At 42.5% G+C, this 23,230-nt stretch overlaps 1 protein-coding gene across 1 annotated transcript in view; it reads right to left on the bottom strand.

Annotated features, from left to right (window-relative positions):
* The window catches only part of LOC126252367 (dipeptidase 1-like), a 392,132-nt gene that overhangs the window by 108,974 nt on the left and 259,928 nt on the right, over positions 1-23,230 (bottom strand). The window contains exons 8-9 of the mRNA XM_049953258.1: positions 17,170-17,180; positions 17,091-17,112 (exon numbers count right to left, since the gene is read on the bottom strand). Of these exons, the coding sequence (XP_049809215.1) occupies positions 17,091-17,112; positions 17,170-17,180 (33 nt within the window). The remainder of the gene's footprint in view (positions 1-17,090; positions 17,113-17,169; positions 17,181-23,230) is intronic.

The following is a 23,230-nucleotide window of genomic DNA, read 5'->3' as shown; positions in this document are numbered from 1 at the left end:
CTATTCAGTAAACTTAAGACTTTAGTTTTAAATAGAAAGAGGGATATTGAAGAAATTCAAAAGATAGAAAGATATTTAATTAAGAAGATACTAGTCTCCAAAATTACTGATAGAGGAAATTATGAGTTGAGAAATTGTAAGGAAACCGAAGAATACACAGTTATATATGGTCACAAGAGGAAACGAAACCTTATATTTTATGGACACATTAAAATAATGGCACGCACTAGCCTGACAAAACAAATAGTGGAATTCTTTGAAAACAGAAGCAAGGCCAAAACTGAGCCAATTAAATGGATCGCTGCAATTAAGGAGAATCTTAAAGTAGCCGGTATAACTCAAGTAGACGTTATAGATTAAAAAAAACAATCAGACAGAAGATATTTGATTGGAAAGTTGGTCAGAGGGAAGTTAGAAAAGGAATTTAAACACAGTGATCTGAAGCGAGAAAGGGATTTCATTCTAAACGGATGAAATGAGTTAGGACACAAAGGAAGGTCAACGATGAAACTCGTCATTGATTGATTGTACCTCGCGTGGTCCTATTGGGCCCATACATAAATAATAATAAAGAAATACGAATGCTCGAGGTTTAACTCCGTTCTGACGCGGCCCTAATACCGAGATTTTATACTGGTGAATGATACTGGTACACTTGACAGGCAAACTTTCTACTGACACGCAGTTCCTTACAAGAAAGCATTGGTCGATTCCATGGTCAAGTTATTCGGAAAATAAGGTCCGAATCATCGTAACTAATTGATTGTCGGGCGAACAAACACACATGCGCACCAACTCCTGGCACGTCTTGCTTGTTAAACGAAGCCATTTGCACTGGTACTGCCGCAGTGTGCGTTTACAGTGTTAGTTCAAAATGTTAATAGGAATTTATCAGCCTGCCGACTATGAAATACGGTCAGGGATTGGATTAATAAGAAAAAGGAACCTTGCAACAGTGAAAACTATTAGACGATAATTAATGTGTTTGACCCCGATGTGACGAGTAACAGTAAAGTGCATGAATGAATGACGATCTTAAAGGACAACGACGAAAATATCCATGATGAACCGCTATCACACCGCAGATCTCAAAAGATTTGTCCAAGGCCTTGGACGAAAGGGCTCACGAATCCCTACTGTTCACAATTTCAGCATTGAGACTGGAATTTCTGAATGTGTGTACAACAATTTTGTGCAAAATTTTCTTTGAAAAGTAGCAGTTTCGCAAACTGTGTCACGCTGGGTTCCCAGGTTGCTTACTGAGAAACACAGAATGGAAAACTGACTCCCTCTCTTGATTTCTAGGATGGGTGTCATAAGGAAGGCGATGAATTTTCAGAGAACATTGTCACATGGGACAAGAAGAGTATTTCTCTCATGACCTCACAGTCTAAACCTCAGTGAATGGAATGGCGACACACGTCATCACCAGTCAAAGCCAAGACCAAGCAGTCAATCACAGCACTAAGGGTTATGGCAGCTGTGTTTTGGGATGGACGGGATAGATGCAGAGTCAAGCAGGTCGATTTTATGTAACAACGGACAACAATAAACGCAGCCGCTTTCTGCACTACCCTGAATAAACTACGACGTGCAATGAAGAATAATAGACGTTGCCTCGAAATGTCAGGAGTTTTATTGCTGCCTGACAATGCCTGACCCCATCCTATCATTCAAACTCAAAGTTCGATCACACCTTATAGACGGAAGCAGTTAGTACACCCAGCGAACACCTGGACCTGCCGCCGAGCGATTTTCACTTGCTCCACTACTTACTTGCGGCAAGTGCTTCGCAACAGATGGCGTGGTAATAGAAGCAGTTACAGACTGGTTATTCTCAGAGGCGGCAGACCACTGTAACTTAGGGATGCGAAAGCTTGTAATATGTTATGACATATATTTAAATTAATATCAAAACGATGGAGGAAAACAGAGGAATACGTAAAAAGTCTAATAAAAAACATTATTTTAAATTATGGTAGAATTGTTTTTTTTTCCTGAGAAATCTGACGTTACATTCCAAATAATACTCGTACAACTAACAATTTGCTTGAGGTTGTCGATCGCTTTTAAATGGTGGTGCGCTATGGAAAAATTTTTTCTGTGGTAATAGATGCATGCTCTTTAGCATGGGTGTCTTATTTAAATTAATTACACTGTTCAACAACAAAAAAAATTTTTCAGGTACAGAGACAAGACATGATGGACCTAACTAATTAGGACTTGCTGAATATGAAAATGCAGTTAGATTTTCGCCCTCACCCAAAGGTACATATTTCATATTTTCTCCTCTTGGAGCCAATTTATCTTGTGGTGGTCATTGTTTAATTTTATAATGTTTATCTGCTGCACGGCTGTCCCAAAAGACAAAGGTAACAGCAATACTTTCTGAAACGACTTTGGAGACCATTTACTAAACGAACCACCTTAAGATCACCATATATTTTTCAATTTTCTTCTTTATACTTCATAGTTTCAAGTATCTCTGACAAATTTATGTAGTTCTCCTTCACAGAGTACCCTACAGGTACCGATGGAAATGTATTACCATCATGCAGTAGTACTTCCTTCAAACTTGTCTTGGAAGCGTTAATAAACAACGGCCACTAAGCAGCATCACAAGGTATGTTTAACTGTTTCATTAATCCCACTACATCACTGCAAGCCCAAACATTGCCCACCGTACGGTAATATACTATCAGATCTTTACTACGTTGCCTAAAGTGACTTATTATAGCTTCTTCGTGAAGTAAGTTATATTCCTTAAGACTTGAAGATAAAATTTCTGCGTATTCCTTGGATAAATATGAATCACGAACTAGGTCATTCAAGTCTGCTTCTGTAATCAAATGTGGTCTTTGTTCTGGAAAGTGCTCCTCTTCATTTGATTGACGTTGGGCTTCCTCAGCGTTTGTAGATGCGAGATCAGAATTAGGAACTACTTACCACACTAGTGGAGGAGTGGGAACTGGCAGGTCTTCACTATGGGGCACATATATAATTGCTGAGGGAAGGTTGCGTTACCTAATATTCTTCTTATTGTTTGATGAATAGCCAGTTACATTAGTCAAACAGAAGTGGCACTCGTCAACATGCTTTTGAGGCAATCGCCAGATCATTGGTATGCCAAATGGTGAGTGCTCTTCTCTTCCTTTCAGCCATTGTGTTAGTTTAGAATTGCACCTGGTGCAAGTTATTTGAGATGCCCAATCTTTATCCTGATCTTCCAGTTGGCACATGAAGTATAAATGACACGACCTCTTCTGTAAATTTGAAATTGGTCGTCTTTGTTTCCATGTCGGGAATTTACCACATATATAACAAAATGAATCGTGATGGTTTGTACATTCACGTTTTGATTTATGCATGTTGTATTTTAAATGCCTACAAAACAATTTTCTATCGAATGAACTTAGCCAGATCAATTCCTGTAAAAGAAAAGAAAAATTCAAAGACTTGAGATAATATAGAAGGAAGAGTAAGCAATTATATGTGACTGAAGGGTTAAAATACACAATGTAAAATACACTAATGTTACACATTACATTTAAAAAGTACTTAACACTGAAATTAATAACGGAAAAGTTCACTGTATTAACTTTTATCACACTCCTTTCAAACACAAAGCACTGAAAAATTATACAGTAAATTCAGCTATGTTATAAAACTTGCAGGTCATAACGTTTAATCCTGACGTGGTGGACACTTTCTGATTTCACATTTTATATCACAGTACAACATAGAATTAAGTTTTAGATGTACTTTTTCTGTAGGAAAACCACTGTTGACCATTGTTGTGTTTCTTTTCGTACATGTGATAATTTTCTGTTACACCGGATAAATTGATTAATGCACTTAATTGCGGCGTAATCGAACAATTTTCTAACCTTAACCCCATAGAGTGAGATGTACGACTTGTTTTTGAGTCATTAGTCTTCTGACTAGTCTGGTGCGGGCCGCCACGAATTCCCCTCCGGTGCCAAACTTTTCATCTCAGTGTAGCACTTGCAACCTAAGTCGTCAGTTATTTGTTGGATGTTTTCCAATCTCTTTTATCCTGTACAGTTTTTACGCTCCACAGCTCCCTCTAGTATCGCGGAAGTTCTTCTATGATGTCATCACAAACGTCCTATCACCTTGTTCCTTCTTCTTTTCAGTGTTTTGTATATATTTCTTTCGTTTCCGATTTTGCGGAGAACCTCCTCACTCCTTATCAGTCTGCATAATTTTCAACGTTCTTCTGTAGCACCAAATCTCAAATGCTTCAATTAACGATGTTTAGCCACCTCGAGAAAGTGGAGCTACGTAATTAATCTTTCGTAGGGTTGCAAGTAGATGTTTACAGTTCTGGTACACGTGCAAATTCCCATGCGACAAGAGCGTAGCACGCTGTCCGATGAGCAAAACGAAATGGCGCAGCCTACTGTTAAGTGGAGTTTGCACGGTAATTAGCTACCTGTTCTTTGAAAGGGAATAACGCTGCAAAAATTCAGTCTGAGCTGGTGGACGTGTACGGCAAACATATGTCTCCATATAACACAGTGATTTGGTAGCGCAGACTCTTCCAGTGTGGTCATAAATGTCTGAAAGAGGAACAAAAAATGGCATACCATTTCTTTATCGGCAAAGGAGGATATCGAGATAAGCAGAGCACGAGGAACTCGATCACACTCGAGGCAATAGCGGAGCAGTGAAAATCACTCAGCGGTTAGTCCGCTATACCTCGTACGAGATTTTAAATATCACCAATCACTGAATTCCGCGATTCGCTTGCCGAACCGAAGCAGCAGTGGAACTGCTGTAGCAGAATATGTTAACTACGCTTTTGACGCTTGAGGGCTGTGTCGCTGAGACCCTGAAACAAGGGAGCAAAGCAAGTGGAAACATGTGGATTCACCACTGAAGGCAAATGAAATTTCTATTAAATCAATACCATTAGCTGCTGATGGGCGTTGACATCCATCACATGGACAGTTGAAAATGTGTGCCCCGACCAGGGCTCGAATCCTGGATCTCCTACTTACATGGCAGACACTCTATCTATCTGAGCCACCGAGGGCGTAGACAATTATGCGACTGCAGGGGTTTATCGCTGACACGCTCCCCGTGAGACCCACATTCTCAACTTATAGTCCATACACTACGTTCGTAGTGCCTCTGCCATCCTCATACTGAAGACAAAGGTCAATACCAAACCGACATCGAGCCAAGTAAAGCTGTTTGTTATCGGACTATCGTAGTGTGACGCCAACAATGTGCTTACCATCCTAAGAGTGTACTACCAAAATCGTCTTCCCAACTTACAAGAGTGTGTCATGACGAAGCATTGCAGAAAGCTATCCCGAGGCGTTGTTTCTGCTACAGAACCTCTCACCCAACCCAAACCCTGGTCCTTGAATCATGCAGTCAATCTTGGTGCTGCTGTGGGTCACTAAATTTTTTCTCACTCTTCGTGCTCCTGATATGGCACCCAGTAATTTCCTAATGTATAGATTATCGAAAAGCTATCACCTCCGTTGAGATTTGGACAATCACGAAGACCCTTGGAAATGCCAGCCTAGATTTAAAATCTATAAACCTCCTGAAATACTTCCATGAAGAGGGAACAATGACAGAAAAATGAAGACCTTATCAGTAAGATTCTAATTGGCAAAGGATTTCGCCATGGTGTCACCATCTCTCCGGAACCATTCACCCTTGAACTGGAAAATGTATTGGAATAACACAATAATAAAAAACAATGCCTCATATCTGAACCATTTGCGCTTTGCCGGCAATGTTGAGCTCACAAGTGTAGATTTGGAAGAATAATGTGTATAAATTCAAGATCTATAACATGCTTATGGAACGACTGGCCAATACTAAAACCACACAAACCTGGCCAAAAATTAAGCTGTGAAAAGCAATCAAAATGCAGAAATTCCTCGCAGAATAAAATTGAGCTGAGTAGCATTTCAGAAACTAGGATTCATCCTAACAAGTATGTGCATACAACCAGTTACTATCTATGGCCTGGGAACTATGACTTTAAAACAAGCGCTCCTAGACCAAAGCGCTTACAAAGAGGCAATGAGCGACACATGTCAGGAGACAGCTGCAGGGATAGGATTTGATCAGAGGGCATTAGAAGAAGAACAATGGCAACAGACATCCTAGAGCAAAGTGTAAACCTTACATGGAGTGGGTCGGGCAGATATCGTGACAAGATCACAGCAGGTGGACACCTAGAACTGTTCGCTAGCGACCATGGAACCACAGGAGAGGCAATGGAAGACCCCAAAAGAGATGGCCTGATGATTTGAAACTGGTCGCTGTAACACGATGGTCTCAGGCGGATCTAAATCGACTGCAATGGGAACATATGGAAGAGGCCTATATCCAGTAGTGGGTTGATATCGGATGGAGAAGAAGAAGAATAAGAAGAAAAGGAAATTCTGATCCTTTCCTCAAACGAGAAATTGAATCATTTACAGAATGAGCGTGATTTTCGAGGTGGAATGTGTACTGAACAAATAAAATGCAAGCTTGCACAGCCAAAGGTTCCGCCTAGTCACCAACCTTCGGAAACATATCATATCGAAGGGTGAAACAGGCGAAAAGCGATTTATTAGAGGGATGGAAGGAGTTTCGCGGCCAAGGCAAGGAATGTGATAGTTCGAGAAGGAGAGTGTACCATAGTCTAGGTACAGTTGTTAGTTCCTGCTTTGTTTTATGAGTTGTGTACAAAGGATACATTACAGAAAGCTCTCTGAAGTTGATTTAAAAAGAGATCATAAGCTTCCGACTACCAACAGAGATAAGGGTGCAGCGATAAGAAATGTAACAAGGTTAGAAATGAGAGGAAGATGGAGAAGAAACAGAAGAAGAAGGACACGAAGATGATTTGCAGTGTTCCAAAATAATAAACGGATCCCAAGTAATGTCCTGTAGTGATCAGCAGCCTAGCCAGTCAAAGCGAAGGCTATCCAATAACCAACAGGTGAAAATACTTCCCCATCGTTCTCCAGTTGGGTATGTGTTAGGCGACTGCATATTAAATTCCAATCAAGCCTGCATTATTACTTCTGGACACATACGTTCCTATATAAGGAGGATCTACTGCAAGCAGAGAAATGAAATTTTTTACACAAATATTCTGGATACATTTGAGGAACTGCATGCACATTTATGAAATTTATAGTGGAATACATAGCGTTATTTTATCCACTTGTCAACGTACATGTATTTTAAATCCTTAGTGACTAGTTAAGCCAGGTTGACAACTCAAACCTGAATGGCGAGAAAGCTGAAAAATAGTTATATGGGCAGAAAAAAGCTTGGACATTAAATCAAGCTTCTTATACCGGAAATAGGTACGCATATGTGTAGAAGTAATGGATGGGTGAAATAATTAGCATTCGTAAAGGAATTCAGTGAGTCGTACTGCACGTTATAGCAATACGATAAACAGGATATAACATGCATGTCAGAATGTTGAAACATACACTCCTGGAAATTGAAATAAGAACACCGTGAATTCATTGTCCCAGGAAGGGGAAACTTTATTGACACATTCCTGGGGTCAGATACATCACATGATCACACTGACAGAACCACAGGCACATAGACACAGGCAACAGAGCATGCACAATGTCGGCACTAGTACAGTGTATATCCACCTTTCGCAGCAATGCAGGCTGCTATTCTCCCATGGAGACGATCGTAGAGATGCTGGATGTAGTCCTGTGGAACGGCTTGCCATGCCATTTCCACCTGGCGCCTCAGTTGGACCAGCGTTCGTGCTGGACGTGCAGACCGCGTAAGACGACGCTTCATCCAGTCCCAAACATGCTCAATGGGGGACAGATCCGGAGATCTTGCTGGCCAGGGTAGTTGACTTACACCTTCTAGAGCACGTTGGGTGGCACGGGATACATGCGGACGTGCATTGTCCTGTTGGAACAGCAAGTTCCCTTGCCGGTCTAGGAATGGTAGAACGATGGGTTCGATGACGGTTTGGATGTACCGTGCACTATTCAGTGTCCCCTCGACGATCACCAGTGGTGTACGGCCAGTGTAGGAGATCGCTCCCCACACCATGATGCCGGGTGTTGGCCCTGTGTGCCTCGGTCGTATGCAGTCCTGATTGTGGCGCTCACCTGCACGGCGCCAAACACGCATACAACCATCATTGGCACCAAGGCAGAAGCGACTCTCATCGCTGAAGACGACACGTCTCCATTCGTCCCTCCATTCACGCCTGTCGCGACACCACTGGAGGCGGGCTGCACGATGTTGGGGCGTGAGCGGAAGACGGCCTAACGGTGTGCGGGACCGTAGCCCAGCTTCATGGAGACGGTTGCGAATGGTCCTCGCCGATACCCCAGGAGCAACAGTGTCCCTAATTTGCTGGGAAGTGGCGATGCGGTCCCCTACGGCACTGCGTAGGATCCTACGGGCTTGACGTGCATCCGTGCGTCGCTGCGGTCCGGTCCCAGGTCGACGGGCACGTGCACCTTCCGCCGACCACTGGCGACAACATCGATGTACTGTGGAGACCTCACGCCCCACGTGTTGAGCAATTCGGAGGTACGTCCACCCGGCCTCCCGCATGCCCACTATACGCCCTCGCTCAAAGTCCGTCAACTGCACATACGGTTCACGTCCACGCTGTCGCGGCATGCTACCAGTGTTAAAGACTGCGATGGAGCTCCGTATGCCACGGCAAACTGGCTGACACTGACGGCGGCGGTGCACAAATGCTGCGCAGCTAGCGCCATTCGACGGCCAACACCGCGGTTCCTGGTGTGTTCGCTGTGCCGTGCGTGTGATCATTGCTTGTACAGCCCTCTCGCAGTGTCCGGAGCAAGTATGGTGGGTCTGACACACCGGTGTCAATGTGTTCTTTTTTCCATTTCCAGGAGTGTATTTGTTGTGAGAATATAAAAACTAAATCGAAGCTGAATGCATTATGAACGAAGGACCTACAGTTTAAGTCCAACGGTTATCCATACGATCAAAGCTATGAAAAGTGTTTACACATGTTCGTACGCTTGGGTACGAATCTCTGCATTTGCCTATCTTATATTAGCGGAGCAATCAGTCATCATGTTTGACATACGTTCTGTAAAGTCCGTCTTCGACTTCACAGGTTTATTTCAAATAATTAAAAAATTATTGTTACTTCAGTCGTGAACAATATTAATTTTTAGAAGCCGCAGTGTTATTCCCATACAGTGGATTCTGTGACCGGAGCAGATGCAAATTTACAGAACAGAAATTAAAAAGACAATAAAGACAGGAAACTAACGATTTCAGCGAACGTCAAGCTTTTTATTTAATTTTTGAATATGAAGTAGACAGCATCACGTACGCTTCAGCTAGCACTAACTCGGACGCGGTGAGAGGAAAATTAATTGAACCAGGCGAGCTGCATTTACGTTTAAATTATTTCCTTTCTCTCCGCTGAAAGAAATGAGAACGCGTAGCCAGAGGACGTGAGGCGATTTGGGAGAACGTCGACGCAAGCTGAATTCCTGCAAGGTATCGTAATTTTTTATGAAGCGGCGTAAACTTTTATGGCGTGTTTCGCGGTTTAATGGCGTTCCTGGAAGAAAGGAGACAATATAACGGGGAAATAGCGAGAGGAAGAAAGTATTCCTCAAGGTGCTCTAGGCGACTTCCTTACCAAGTATGTCGTCCGTTGATTCGTTTGGCCCGAATTTCTGCTGCCCGATAGCGACGACACAACTGGTTACTTTGAGGATTACACTTTTTGCCGTTTTGTCGTCAGAAAGTTACTGGGCTTGAGTATTTCTTTTCCCCTAAACGTTATCACCTATGCAATTTGCTACTACATCCTACCGCAAGGCTTATGCTTTCTTTATTCAAGTGCCCATAAACATTATTAATTCGTAAAATGAAATAATTTTCATGCATAGCAAGTTAATTAATAGAAACAAGCATCATGTTCTTATGATTTTGACATCATCTACATTTTCAAAAGTGCCCGGGTGTACAATCATGAATGTCGTAAGAGATTCCACGTAATGTAACTAAGTGGCAGAAATGGCGCAGGAAACTCCGCAAGCTTTGTCTCCCAACAATGCGCTGCACCCTTCAGACAACTTATTACAGTGTAATTTAGTACATACTGGACCTCCGATGTACAGTGACGTGTAATAAAGTAACATCATGACATTTTATCTCTTCGCGGATACAAACAAATATTTTACAAGGAGAAACTCTGAAACAAAAGATAAACTTCACAACTTCTTCGCTTCACGATAGCCACGCGCTATCATCACTCACAAGAAAAAGTCTTAAACGATCGAAATCAAAGTAAATATCTTTAGATGAAACTGGACCTGTGGACGATTAAGCTTGTGGTACTTACGTTAAATATTAGATCGAAAAGGCGCAGAGTACATCCTCATTCTTAAAGGGCAACTTATGAGACTAGGACGCACTTAACAAATCATTCTAAACTGTCCACCTGTGTAACAAGTATAAGACATCATTATCAGCTTTGAATTATCTTGAAATCAATGATGTTTTATTTAACATAAGTTATTTTATTTTATTCTGTCGTCTGTTTAAATGAGGAAGAATAATAGAACTGTCTGGATGGAAACAACACAGCACATAAATGAGAGTGGCGACGAGTTGCATAAAATTTGTGAACCAATTGGTAGACGAGGTGAAAGGACTAAGATGTGCAGCTGTACCTGTTCTGGCACAGCCTGCATTCTTGCCCGACTTCTCCCTAAGCTATATGGCACAAGGGGCTGTTGCCAGTTTTCCTCTGTTACCCCTCGCTCATCCCTCTGACATAAAACATAAAAATTGGCAGAAATTCATAAATAGTGGTGGTAATTCAAGAATAGCTAATTTGCTGTATGCATCAAATAATCTAATCCAACATGGCGATTTATTAACTATAAACTAGTCATAAGCTCAAGGTAAGGAGTTATCCTATAGGTACAAAGTCCAAGACGTCAGAAGTAGATCACTTGTAACAAGTATAGAATACAAGATAGCTGACCTAAACATTTAAGAACAATTTGCATCGTTGTCAGATAGTGAGATTGGAGGTATGAGCACAGCCCTATCGCGCCATAATTATGAGATGGGGATATGGACACAGGATGCATGGTGGCTTAATCGCTTGTGCTAAATGTAGAAAATGGCGGCAAATTCTAAAACTCATTGGTTTTACAGTTAACTTAACATTAGATTAAATTATTGCTACTCCAGCTGTCCAGAGTTTACGCGATTACTCCTCTTATATCACAGTTTAAAACAACCACCACCATACTGGGATGAGTCAGTAACAGTAGAATCTTTATTAAACAAATATGGCGCCAGGGTGAGCCATTTCGAAGCTGGACGGTGCCAGAAAGGACTTGCACCCTCCCTGTCAGGTCAGCCGGCGGAAGTGGCCGAGCGGTTAAAGGCGCTGCAGTCTGGAACCGCACGACCGCTACGGTCGCAGGTTCGAATCCTGCCTCGGGCATGGATGTGTGTGATGTCCTTAGGTTAGTTAGGTTTAAGTAGTTCTAAGTTCTAGGGGACTTATGACCACAGCAGTTGAGTCCCATAGTGCTCAGAGCCATTTGAACCATTTTTGTCAGGTCAGACCACAGTTGCAAAGGAAGCACTGCTGCTAGCAACCGAGGAGGGCCAGGCAGTCAGCTGCCACTAGGCTGTATCCGAGTTAAATGCAACGCTGGGCTGCTGCTGCTGCCTCCAACAACTCTGTTAAAGTTCTAATGTTGTTCCTACCTCGACAGTCATTGAGTCACAGCATCATATCCCACTGTACAACTCTAGGCTGCCCCAACTGATTGATCTGCGAGCTACGTGTTAAGTGGTAGCAACAGCCTCATCCAGACCCCATGCACCAAATGAAGTCAGAGTGTGCCTGTGTATCTCCCCTCAGTCCTGGAATGTATCTAACACATACTGTTTGCTACGGCCAGTGCACGCCCACCAAAATCGGTTAAATGGTTTCACACTTAGCTGTACTCTAATTTTAGAACAGCACAACAGCTACACCATACAGTCCATGCCACCATCACCCGGTGAAATAATCTGCCAGTCTCTGCAACGAAGTCTGTCTCTTACTTATCTCACTACTACTTTCAGTCATCAGGGACATGTTAACAAAGAAATAAACTAAAGGTAAATCTCTGTGACGTCTGAGGGAACTATTTCAGATCTTCAAGTTGTCTCGAATGTGGTGCCGTTAACACTCCACTGTAGGAAATCTATTTCATGCAACTGACACACATTCAATTAACAATGGGTTTTGTCACAGAATTCCACACACTTTGGTGGCTACAGCTGAGAGAACCATCAGCATTCAAGTGAACCATGTATCATTGTTCCATAACCATAAGTCAACTTGACAAGTTCACAACAGCACGTGCATTCTCTCTAGATGTGTGTAGCCTCTGTATATGTTTGAAAAAGATTGAAATTAGCATATAAACAGATGAATCATGCAGACTATCTGGGGAGGTAGCACGAATTTCATGTCACTATACTGTGGATTCTCAGACACTGCCACTACGTTGAAATCATGATCTGAAGACAAACATAGAACAACTTGCTTACCATCTCTCTCATTAAGCTCGTGCATTTAAAAAGTAACACCATTTTCATAGCTGATCTGTACAACAGTAGCGCCTTGACGAGTGGTACAGATGTTGGTGAGAGTGGAAACTCAAAGTCTGGAAAAGGTTGTGCATCCTGCTCTGATATATCGAGGAGTCTGTCAGCACACTGAATTGACTTCTGCTGTTGCTCAAACGTAAAGGAATTCTTCCCTGGCAGTTAAATAAGGCTACATATGTTTCCTTTTCCTCAGTTGAGTTCTTAGAGCATGCCAATTACTTTCGTATGGGTGTATTGACCTGTTACGATCCTAGCAGCCCACCTCCAAATACTATTACACGTACTTGATAACAACACCAAACCAGTGTAAGAGTAGAACTGAGTAGATGTAGAAACTGATGTCTTGAATGCCTCATTCTGACATTGTTCGACAACATTCACTGTGAACACATGAACAACACCTTGTACAACTGCAAATTTCTCACATTTCATAGGGCCATTGCTACTATATGTTATTAAGTGGTGCCACATCTCTGGAAGTAATAATCGCGACAGCATGCACGTTTCTACAGATATATATGCCGTCATTGTATTTCAGTGTGCACATGGCTTGGTGCTTATCCTAACTGACATCTAATGTATGATATACTTGAACGCTGATGGTTCTGTCTGGCTGCAGCACTGGGGTTTCACCCCCCTTAAAGTTTGCCACCAAAGTGAGTAGAACTCTATACAGACAACATGTTGTCTGGTTAAGCTATGTCAGGTGTCATAAGTAGGTTTTATACACTGTAACAGTGGAAATCCATGACGAAGGAACATTGTTGCATTAAGGTATTTCTGGTATTGTAAATAAGTTTTGTACATTGGAATATTAAAGGCCAGCATTCCAGATAGCTATGAGGCTTGAAATATCTGCAACAGACGTCGCAGAATTCTAGCTTTCGATAATTTCTATATTACCACACTCCTGTTGACTGAAACTAGCTTCAAACCGATGGAATCGGTATAGGGTAGGCATCATTGTAGAGGTTGACCGATATTTTCAGATGATGTTGGTGGACATGAGCTAAATAATGTAGCTGGTCCTGGTGTGGTGTGTACAAATATCTTAATATGTGGTGGACAGCGATAAGATGACGCTGTTGCTACCACTTCAGACACAGCTTGCTAGTCAGCAGGACCCAGCAGCCTACAGTCATGTGATGCAACATGGACCCATGAGCTGACCCCTTTTGACGTAGAAGCAGCATAGGATCTTTATAGGATGCAGGTGGTGACCACAGCAGCCTGACTAGGTGGCTCACTATGGCAAGGTACAGTGACAGCTGATGGCCTGATCCTGCTTCGCTTCTATTGGCAGTGTCCTCTTTGCAGCAATGGTCTGACCCTGCAGATACCCCAAAATCTCAACTCAGTGCTGTCCAGTGAGGGACAGACTCTCCAAAGTTTGGTATTGTATAAATAAAATCACAAGTGCTCTTATCCTATTCCAGTAATGGTGACAGTTTGTTTTGGGCAATTGTTTAAACTCTGAACAATTGGGCTAGGAACATTTCAAACTTTAGACACATATACTGTAAGGCAACAGGGAAACCATTGATCTTTAGATTTTGGTACCAATTTTCGGTCAGTACAAACAAACTGGCAACCACACAGCCTGTGCTTGTGTAAACAGATCAGCCATCTTGGATTTTTATGTCATGGGGCTATGTTAATACCTTCAGGCCACTATCAGACAACTACGCAGATAGTCTTGGTGTTTTGAGGTCAGCCACCTTGGATTTGATACTGAGCACAAGTGGGCTGTAGTTGCCATCTTGGATTTTCATTGAACAGGATAACTTTACATTGTGGATTTGGGATTCGACGCCCCCCCCCCCCCCCCACCGCTCCGCAGTTTACACTTACAACTGGTCTAGGCCCACCATCTTGCATTGCGTTATTGGAAAATTCGGCTATTTTCTAACTTTCAGCCATTTGTTGAATTTTCCACCAATTTTTTTTAAATTCAGGCCATTGTATACATAGGGCAATCGGCCTACGCCATGTCTGGTACATCTACAGTAACATTCTACTACCTTAAATGCAAAATACGTAGCTTCTAACAGCCAAAACTAGTAGGTAGTAAAAAAGAGACTATGCTCGGAAAACTAAACATTCCTCAATGGGAGGAGACTACAAGTCTTACAGGTAAAATACTTCTGAGTGGTTGGATGTCAGTAAATTGCCTGCTACTTTATCAACATATGAGGAATGTATGGTTCATTTACTGTATAGATACATTTGATTAGTACGTGTACCATGTGAAACTCCTGCCAAAATTGCAAGTGAAATATTGTTAAGGCCCAGAAAGGGCGCAGTACACTGAGGTAATAAAAGTCATGGAGTAGCGGTATGCACATCTACAGATGGCGGTAGCATCGCGTGCACAACGTATAATAGGCCAATGCATTGGAGGAAGGACATTCATGTGAAAAGGTTTCCGACGTTATTATGGTCGCACGCCGGGACTTAACAGACGTTGAAGGCGAAATGGTAGCAGGAGCCAGACTCATGAGACATTCCATTTCGGAAATTGATAAGGAATTTAATATTCAGAGATCCACATTCTCAAGAATGTGCCGATAACACCAAATTTGAGGCATTACCTCTCACCAAGACAACGAAGCGGCTGACGACCTTCACTTATCTTCCGATAGCAGAGGTATTTGTATAGAATTGTCAGTGCTAAAAGACAAGCAACACTGCCTGAAACAATTGCACAAATCAATTTGGGACGTACGACAAACGTATCTGTTACGACAGTGTGGCGAAATTTGGTGTGAGCGGGATATGGCAGCAGATGACCGACTAAAGTGCCTTGGTTAACAGCACGGCATAGCTTGCAGCGTCTCTGCTGGGCTCCTCATCACATCGATTTACCACTAGACTGCTGGAAAAATGTGGCCTGGTCAGAAGACTTCAGATTTATGTTGATAAGAGCTGATAGTATTATTTCAGTGTGGCGCAGACCCAAAGAAGTAACCCAAAGTTCTCAACAAGGTACTGTGCAAGCTGTTGGTGGCTCTACAATAATGCGGACGATGTTTACATGGGATGGGTTGCCTCCTCTGGTCCAAATGTACCGACCATTGACTGGACACTGCTATGCTCGGTTACTTGGAGACAATGGACTTCATGTTCCCAAAAAAAAAAAAAAATGGAATTTTCAAGGATGACAATGCGCTTTGTCGTCGGCCCACAATTGTTCGAAATTGATTTCAAGATCATTTTGGACAATTTGAGTTAGTCATTTGGCCATCCAGATCGCCCTACATGCTTCCCACAGAATCTTTATGGAACGTAATTGAGAGTTCAGTTCGTGCACAAAGAACTGCACTGGAAACGCTTTCACAATTATGGACGGTTGTAGAGGCAATATGGCTCAATAGTTTTGCAGGGGACGTTGAGTCCCAACCACGTTGATTTGCTGCACTACACCGGTCAAAAGAATGACCGACACGACAGAGGAGGTACCGCATGACATTTGTCACCTCAGAGTGTATCTTAAAACAATAAAATATGCCATAATTAATTACTATGATAGAGCATTACTATGATAGACGTGCGCATACTAATTTCACAGCGTGTCCTAAATAAAGAAAGCCATATTGACCACGTTAAGAAAGACACACAAAATCAGCATAGCTTCGTCTCACATGTATTTAAGGTAAGGTGTAAACTACTCCACAGTGCCCGCAGAGCCATCCTGTTAACAGCGTTACCCTACAAAACTGACGTGTAGTAGCCACAAATTACATTTGGTGGGGCGATCATACTGGTTAATTTCACAATAGTATAAAAAGCTATGAACTTAAAAGAAAAACGGTAGGTAACATGAGTAGTGGGCTCATTACATGCATAATTTATACAGTGATAAAACGCAAGAAGTTAATACACGAATAATGCTAAATTTAAAATTGTTAAAAAGGAAACATGACAATATTTGGTTCTGATACATAAGTGCGGTGATTTCGGGTAACAAATACACACATAAAAAAGTTTTGTATCCCACCGGTTCCCAGGACTACTGAAGATAGACGTTGACTGTCGCTATTGTATTACAGACACAGTCCCTTCGGCTGTTCAGAGATGTCACTATACCCTCCCAAAGATGTAAACAACCAATCATGACCAGCGCCTATCAGCCGATCAGTTCCAGTCATTCCAAAAGGAAGTAGGTACATGGTTCGTGTTGTCTGTACTTCTACCATGCCTGGACTGTCAATACCCCGGTTCGATCGCGTCCGCATTACTTGTGGGAGGAAGAGCTCTCAACAAGGGAAGTGTTCAAGTGCCTCGGAGTGAACAGAAGCGATGTTGTTCGGACATGGAGGAGATAAAAAGACACAGGAACTGTCGATGACACGCATCGCTCAGGCCGCCCAAGGGCTACTACTGCAGAGGACGGCCGCTACCTACGGATTATGGCTTGGAGGAATCCTGACAACAAGGCCACCATGTTGAATAATGCTTTTCGTGCAGCCACAAGACGCCGTGTTACGACTCAAACTGTGCGCGGTATGCTACTCGATGCGCAACTTCACTCCCGACGTCCATGGCAAGGTCCGTCTTTGCAACCACGACACCATGCAGCGGGGTACAGATGGACCGAATGGACGGCTCAGGATTGGCATCACGTTGTATTCACCGACGATTATCGCTTATGCCTTCAACCAGACAACCGTCGGAGACGTGTTTGTAGGCAACCCGGTAGGGCTGAACGCTTTAGACACACTGTCCAGCGATTGCAGCATGGTGGAGGTTCCCGGCTGTTTTGGGGCGGCACTATGTGGGGCCGACGTTCGCCGCTGGTGGTCATGGAAGGCGCCGTAACGGCCGTACGGTACGTGAATGCCATCCTCCGATCGTTAGTGCAACCAAATCGGCTGCATATTGGCGAAGCATTCGTCTTCATGGACAATTCCCGTCCCCATCGTGCACGTCTTGTTACTGACTTCCTTCAGGATAAAGACATAACTCGACCAGAGTGGCCAGCTTGTTCTCCAGTCATGAACCCTTTCGAGAATGCCTGGGGTAGACTGAAAAGGGCTGTTTATGGACGACGTGACACGCCAACCACGCTGAGGGATCTACACCTGATTAACGTGTGGATAGTAAGCCACGACGAGCATTGGCATGCATCAGTGGAAGAGGACGTGCATGTGTGTATTAGAGGTGCCACCAACTCTGAAGGTCTCACTGTATGGCGGTGTTGTTGTTGTTGTGGTCTTCAGTCCTGAGACTGGTTTTATGCAGCTCTCCATGCTACTCTATCCTGTGCAAGCTTCTTCATCTCCCAGTACCTACTGCAACGTACATCCTCCTGAATCTGCATAGTGTATTCATCTCTTGGTCTCCCTCTACGATTTTTACCCTCCACGCTGCCCTCCAATACTAAATTGGTGATCCCTTGATGCCTCAGAACATGTCCTACCAACCGATCCCCTCTTCTGGTCAAGTTGTGCCACAAACTCCTCTTCTCCCCAATCCTATTCAGTACCTCATCATTAGTTATGTGATCTACCCATCTAATCTTCAGCATTCTTCTGTAGCACCACATTTCAAAAGCTTCTATTCTCTTCTTGTCCAAAGTATTTACCATCCATGTTTCACTTCCATACATGGTTACACTCCATAAAAATACTTTCAGAAATGACTTCCTGAAACTTAAATCTATACTCGATGTTAACAAATTTCTCTTCTTCAGAAACGATTTCCTTGCCATTGCCAGTCTACATTTTATATCCTCTCTACTTCGACCATCATCAGTTATTTTGCTCCCCAAATAGCAAAACTCCTTTACTACTTTAAGTGTCTCATTTCCTAATCTAATACCCTCAACATCACCCGACTTAATACGACTACATTACATTATCCTCGTTTTGCTTTTGTTGATGTTCATCTTATATCCTCCCCTCAAGACACCATCCATTCCGTTCAACTGCTCTTCCAAGTCCTTTGCTGTCTCTGACAGAATTACAATGTCATCGGCGAACCTCAAAGTTTTTATTTCTTCTCCACGGATTTTAATACCTACTCCGAATTTTTCTTTTGTTTCCTTTACTGCTTGCTCAATATACAGATTGAATAACGTCGGGGAGAGGCTACAACCCTGTCTTACTCCCTTCCCAACCACTGCTTCCCATTCATGTCCCTCGACTCTTATAACTGCCATCTGGTTTCTGTACAAATTGTAAATAGCCTTTCGCTCCCTGTATTTTACCCCTGCTATCTTTAGAATTTGAAAGAGAGTATTCCAGTCACATTGTGAAAAGGTTTCTCTAAGTCTAAAATTGCTAGAAACGTAGGTTTGCCTTTCCTTAATCTTTCTTCTAAGATAAGTCGTAAGGTCAGTATTGCCTCACGTGTTCCAGTATTTCTACGGAATCCAAACTGATCTTCCCCGAGGTCGCCTTCTACAAGTTTTTCCATTCGTCTGTAAAGAATTCGTGTTAGTATTTTGCAGCTGTGGCTTATTAAACTGATAGTTCGGTAATTCTCACATCTGTCAACACCTGCTTTCTTTGGGATTGGAATTATTATATTCTTTTTGAAGTCTGAGGGTATTTCGCCTGTTTCGTACATCTTGCTCACCAGATGGTAGAGTTTTGTCAGGACTGGCTCTCCCAAGGCCGTCAGTAGTTCCAATGGAATGTTGACTACTCCGGGGGCCTTGTTTCGACTCAGGTCTTTCAGTGCTCTGTCAAACTCTTCACGCAGTATCGTATCTCCCATTTCATCTTCATCTACATCCTCTTCCATTTCCATAATATTGTCCTCAAGTACATCGCCCTTGTATAGACCCTCTATATACTCCTTCCACCTTTCTGCTTTCCCTTCTTTGCTTAGAACTGGGTTTCCATCTGAGCTCTTGATGTTCATACAAGTGGTTCTCTTCTCTCCAAAGGTCTCTTTAATTTTCCTGTAGGCAGTATCTATCTTACCCCTAGTGAGATAAGCCTCTACATCCCTGTTTAGCCATTTTGCACTTCCTGTCGATCTCATTTTTGAGACGTTTGTATTCCTTTTTGCCTGCTTCATTCACTGCATTTTTATATTTTCTCCTTTCATCAATTAAATTCAATATTTCTTCTGTTACCCAAGGATTTCTATTAGCCCTCGTCTTTTTACCTACTTGATCCTCTGCTGCCTTCACTACTTCATCCCTCAAAGCTACCCATTCTTCTTCTACTGTATTTCTTTCCCCCATTCCTGTCAATTGTTCCCTTATGCTCTCCCTGAAACTCTGTACAACCTCTGGTTTTTTCAGTTTATCCAGGTCCCATCTCCTTAAATTCCCACCTTTTTGCAGTTTCTTCAGTTTTAATCTACAGGTCATAACCAATAGATTGTGGTCAGAGTCCACATCTACCCCTGGAAATGTCTTACAATTTAAAACCTGGTTCCTAAATCTCTGTCTTGCCATTATATAATCTATCTGATACCTTTTAGTATCTCCAGGGTTCTTCCATGTATACAACCTTCTATCATGATTCTTAAACCAAGTGTTAGCTATGATTAAGTTGTGCTCTGTGCAAAATTCTACCAGGCGGCTTCCTCTTTCATTTCTTAGCCCCAATCCATATTCACCTAGTACGTTTCCTTCTCTCCCTTTTCCTACACCCGAATTCCAGTCACCAATGACTATTAAATTTTCGTCTCTCTTCACTATCTGAATAATTTCTTTTATTTCATCATACATTTCTTCAATTTCTTCGTCATCTGCAGAGCTAGTTGGCATATAAACTTGTACTACTGTAGTAGGTGTGGGCTTCGTATCTATCTTGGCCACAATAATGCGTAAACTAAGCTGTTTGTAGTAGCTTACCCGCGTTCCCATTTTTCTATACATCATTCAACCTACTCCTGCATTACCCCTATTTGACTTTGTGTTTATAACCCTGTAGTCACCTGACCAGAAGTCTTGTTCCTCCTGCCGCCGAACTTCACTAATTCCCACTATATCTAACTTTATCCTATCCATTTCCCTTTTCAAATTTTCTAACCTACCTGCCCGATTAAGGGACCTGACATTCCACGCTCCGATCCGTAGAACGCCAGTTTTCTTTCTCCTGATAACGACATCCTCTTGAGTAGTCCCCACCCGGAGATCCGAAGGGGGGACTATTTTACCTCCGGAATATTTTACCCAAGAGGACGCCATCATCATTTAATCATACAGTAAAGCTGCATGCCCTCGGGAAAAATTACGGCCGTAGTTTCCCCTTGCTTTCAGCCGTTCGCAGTACCAGCACAGCAATGCCGTTTTGGTTATTGTTACAAGGCCAGATCAGTCAATCATCCAGACTGTTGCCCTTGCAACTACTGAAAAGGCTGCTGCCCCTCTTCAGGAATCACACGTTTGTATGGCCTCTCAACAGATACCCCTCCGTTGTGGTTGTACCTACGGTACGGCTATCTGTATCGCTGAGGCACGCAAGCCTCCCCACCAACGGCAAGGTCCATGGTTCATGGCGGTACAACATGCAATGTGTGGTTTTCATGAGCAATAAAAAGGATGGAAATGACGTTTATGTTGACTCTATTCCAATTATCTGTACAGGTTGCGGATCTCTCGGAACCGAGGTGATCCAAAAGTATTTGATGTGTATACAATAACATAGCCAAGAACAAGCTTACGGAGCTATTACAAAATTATGATTGATAAAATAAGTGGTGAAAGAAGAAAAATGTGCGACACTAAAGTTTGAAGTAAGTAAACAGTGCCTTCTCTTGGCGTTATTGCACAAATCGAGGATAGGCGGAAATAGTGTGGAGGAACTTAACCCCCATAGTGCCTCTCAAACTTCCTGACGCGCCGTGTCATGGAAAGGATTATAAAACATTCTACCAGTCAACTGATAAAATCATGTAGTCAACAAAATAGATGACACAAACAGTAAAAGGTTCGTCAAGCACGAGAATGTTGTGACTAGTGTCACAAGATGCAACAAGTATGTGCAACGACAGGGCAGAATATACACACCTAGGCGTTCGATAATTGACGAACCCTGGCCCTCATACGACAAACAGAATTAAACACTTCAACCAAAGAACGCGAGATAAAAGAACCACTTCATATAAAACCCAACACATACCTTGGTCGTGATCGCATCATGTAGCGACACCTTAAAAAGCGTCCTGTCTCCTTTATAGTTACCCTTGCAACCATTTATACGACTATGCTATCTACAGGCTACTACCCTCAACTGTGGATAACCTCCAGAATTTTATAATCCCTCAAACCGCACAAATCCCTCTACTGTCCATATGGCTCACCTCCTTGTTTAGCAAGGTTTTCGAATCCCGCCTCTTCCGAAGCAACCGTCACCCCTTGAACCGAGACGACCTGCTACCCTTTAACCAGTCTATGTTCCGTCCCCATTTCTCCTCTGATGACTGGCTCCTGCACCTCACGCATCTCCTATCCCATCAGCTGAAGCCCCGTAAATCTGCTATCGAATAAACCAAATGTCTCTATTGTGATCACCAACTCTTCTATGCTGCCGCGTCTTCAACCACACATCCCTCCACCCCTACAGCTACACACACTATAGCCTGTCCCAATGCTACTTCAAACAACTGCCGCTGGCAGATAATGAGATCTGCCCCCTACATTTATCCCTCCTACCAATTTCCATTTATCCACACATATCCAAATCCACTTCAGTGCTTGTCATTCCCTATCCCTCTCCATTCCTCCTCATCTCTTCCCTCTTGTTAACACACGAAACCCCTCCTCACCCTTTATTTTTCCCATCTTCTGCCTTCCCACTATTCACCACAACACCTACCATCATCTTCACAGTTTTACCTACCCTTCAGCCGTATGGAAGATATTCTCTTCTCCCGGAATACTGTTCTCCCAGTGCAGATCCTTCAGATTTTAAGTGTAATTTCAGTGCCTCGGTGTTTTTCGGTTAGTTTTTGTCTCTTCTTCCTCAAAAGTCCGTATATTTGTGATTTTTCTGATTTCATTTCTGTCTTGCAGATTTGGAGACCCTAATTCTCTCAGGTTTTTTACCGTCTGTTTGTACCAGTTCGGTCTTGTAGTTTTGTTCCTTAAAAATGTATGGATTTTGTGCGCTAACCTGTTTGAGTCCATTCTTTTTAAATGTCCCTTGAATTGAATTCTCCTCATGCGCATTGTGACTGATATTTTGGAGACATTTTTATATATTTCTGCATTGGGTTTTGGATAATGCACACCATGTTTAGTTCTTGGTCCTGGGATTTTCCTCATTATTTTACGTTCTTTAACTTTTAATTTCCCTTTTAGTGTTCTGTGTTGAAGATTTAGTGTGTGATATGTGTAGAGAGCTTCGGGTTTAATTACTGTTGTGTAGTGTCGTATTTTGCAGTTCCACGAGACTCTTTACCTTTTAAATGTTTTTTGTTAACTGAAAATCTGTCTCCCTTTTCTGGGCTCTTGATCTGACAGATTTCTTTTCATTTCAATTTTCTGCAATCCATTCACCTAAATATTTAAATTCTTTTACTCGAGAGATGTAGTTATTACCAATTTTGAGACCAGAAGGTGCATCTTTGATGTCAGTCATAAATTTAGCTTTTTCAAATGAAATTTGTA

This window comes from Schistocerca nitens, chromosome 4 (assembly GCF_023898315.1).
Source record: "Schistocerca nitens isolate TAMUIC-IGC-003100 chromosome 4, iqSchNite1.1, whole genome shotgun sequence".
In the NCBI taxonomy this organism is placed as follows: Eukaryota; Metazoa; Arthropoda; class Insecta; order Orthoptera; family Acrididae; genus Schistocerca; species Schistocerca nitens.
The sequence above is the reverse complement of the archived record's forward strand: the minus strand, read 5'-3'. Positions and strand labels throughout refer to the sequence as shown.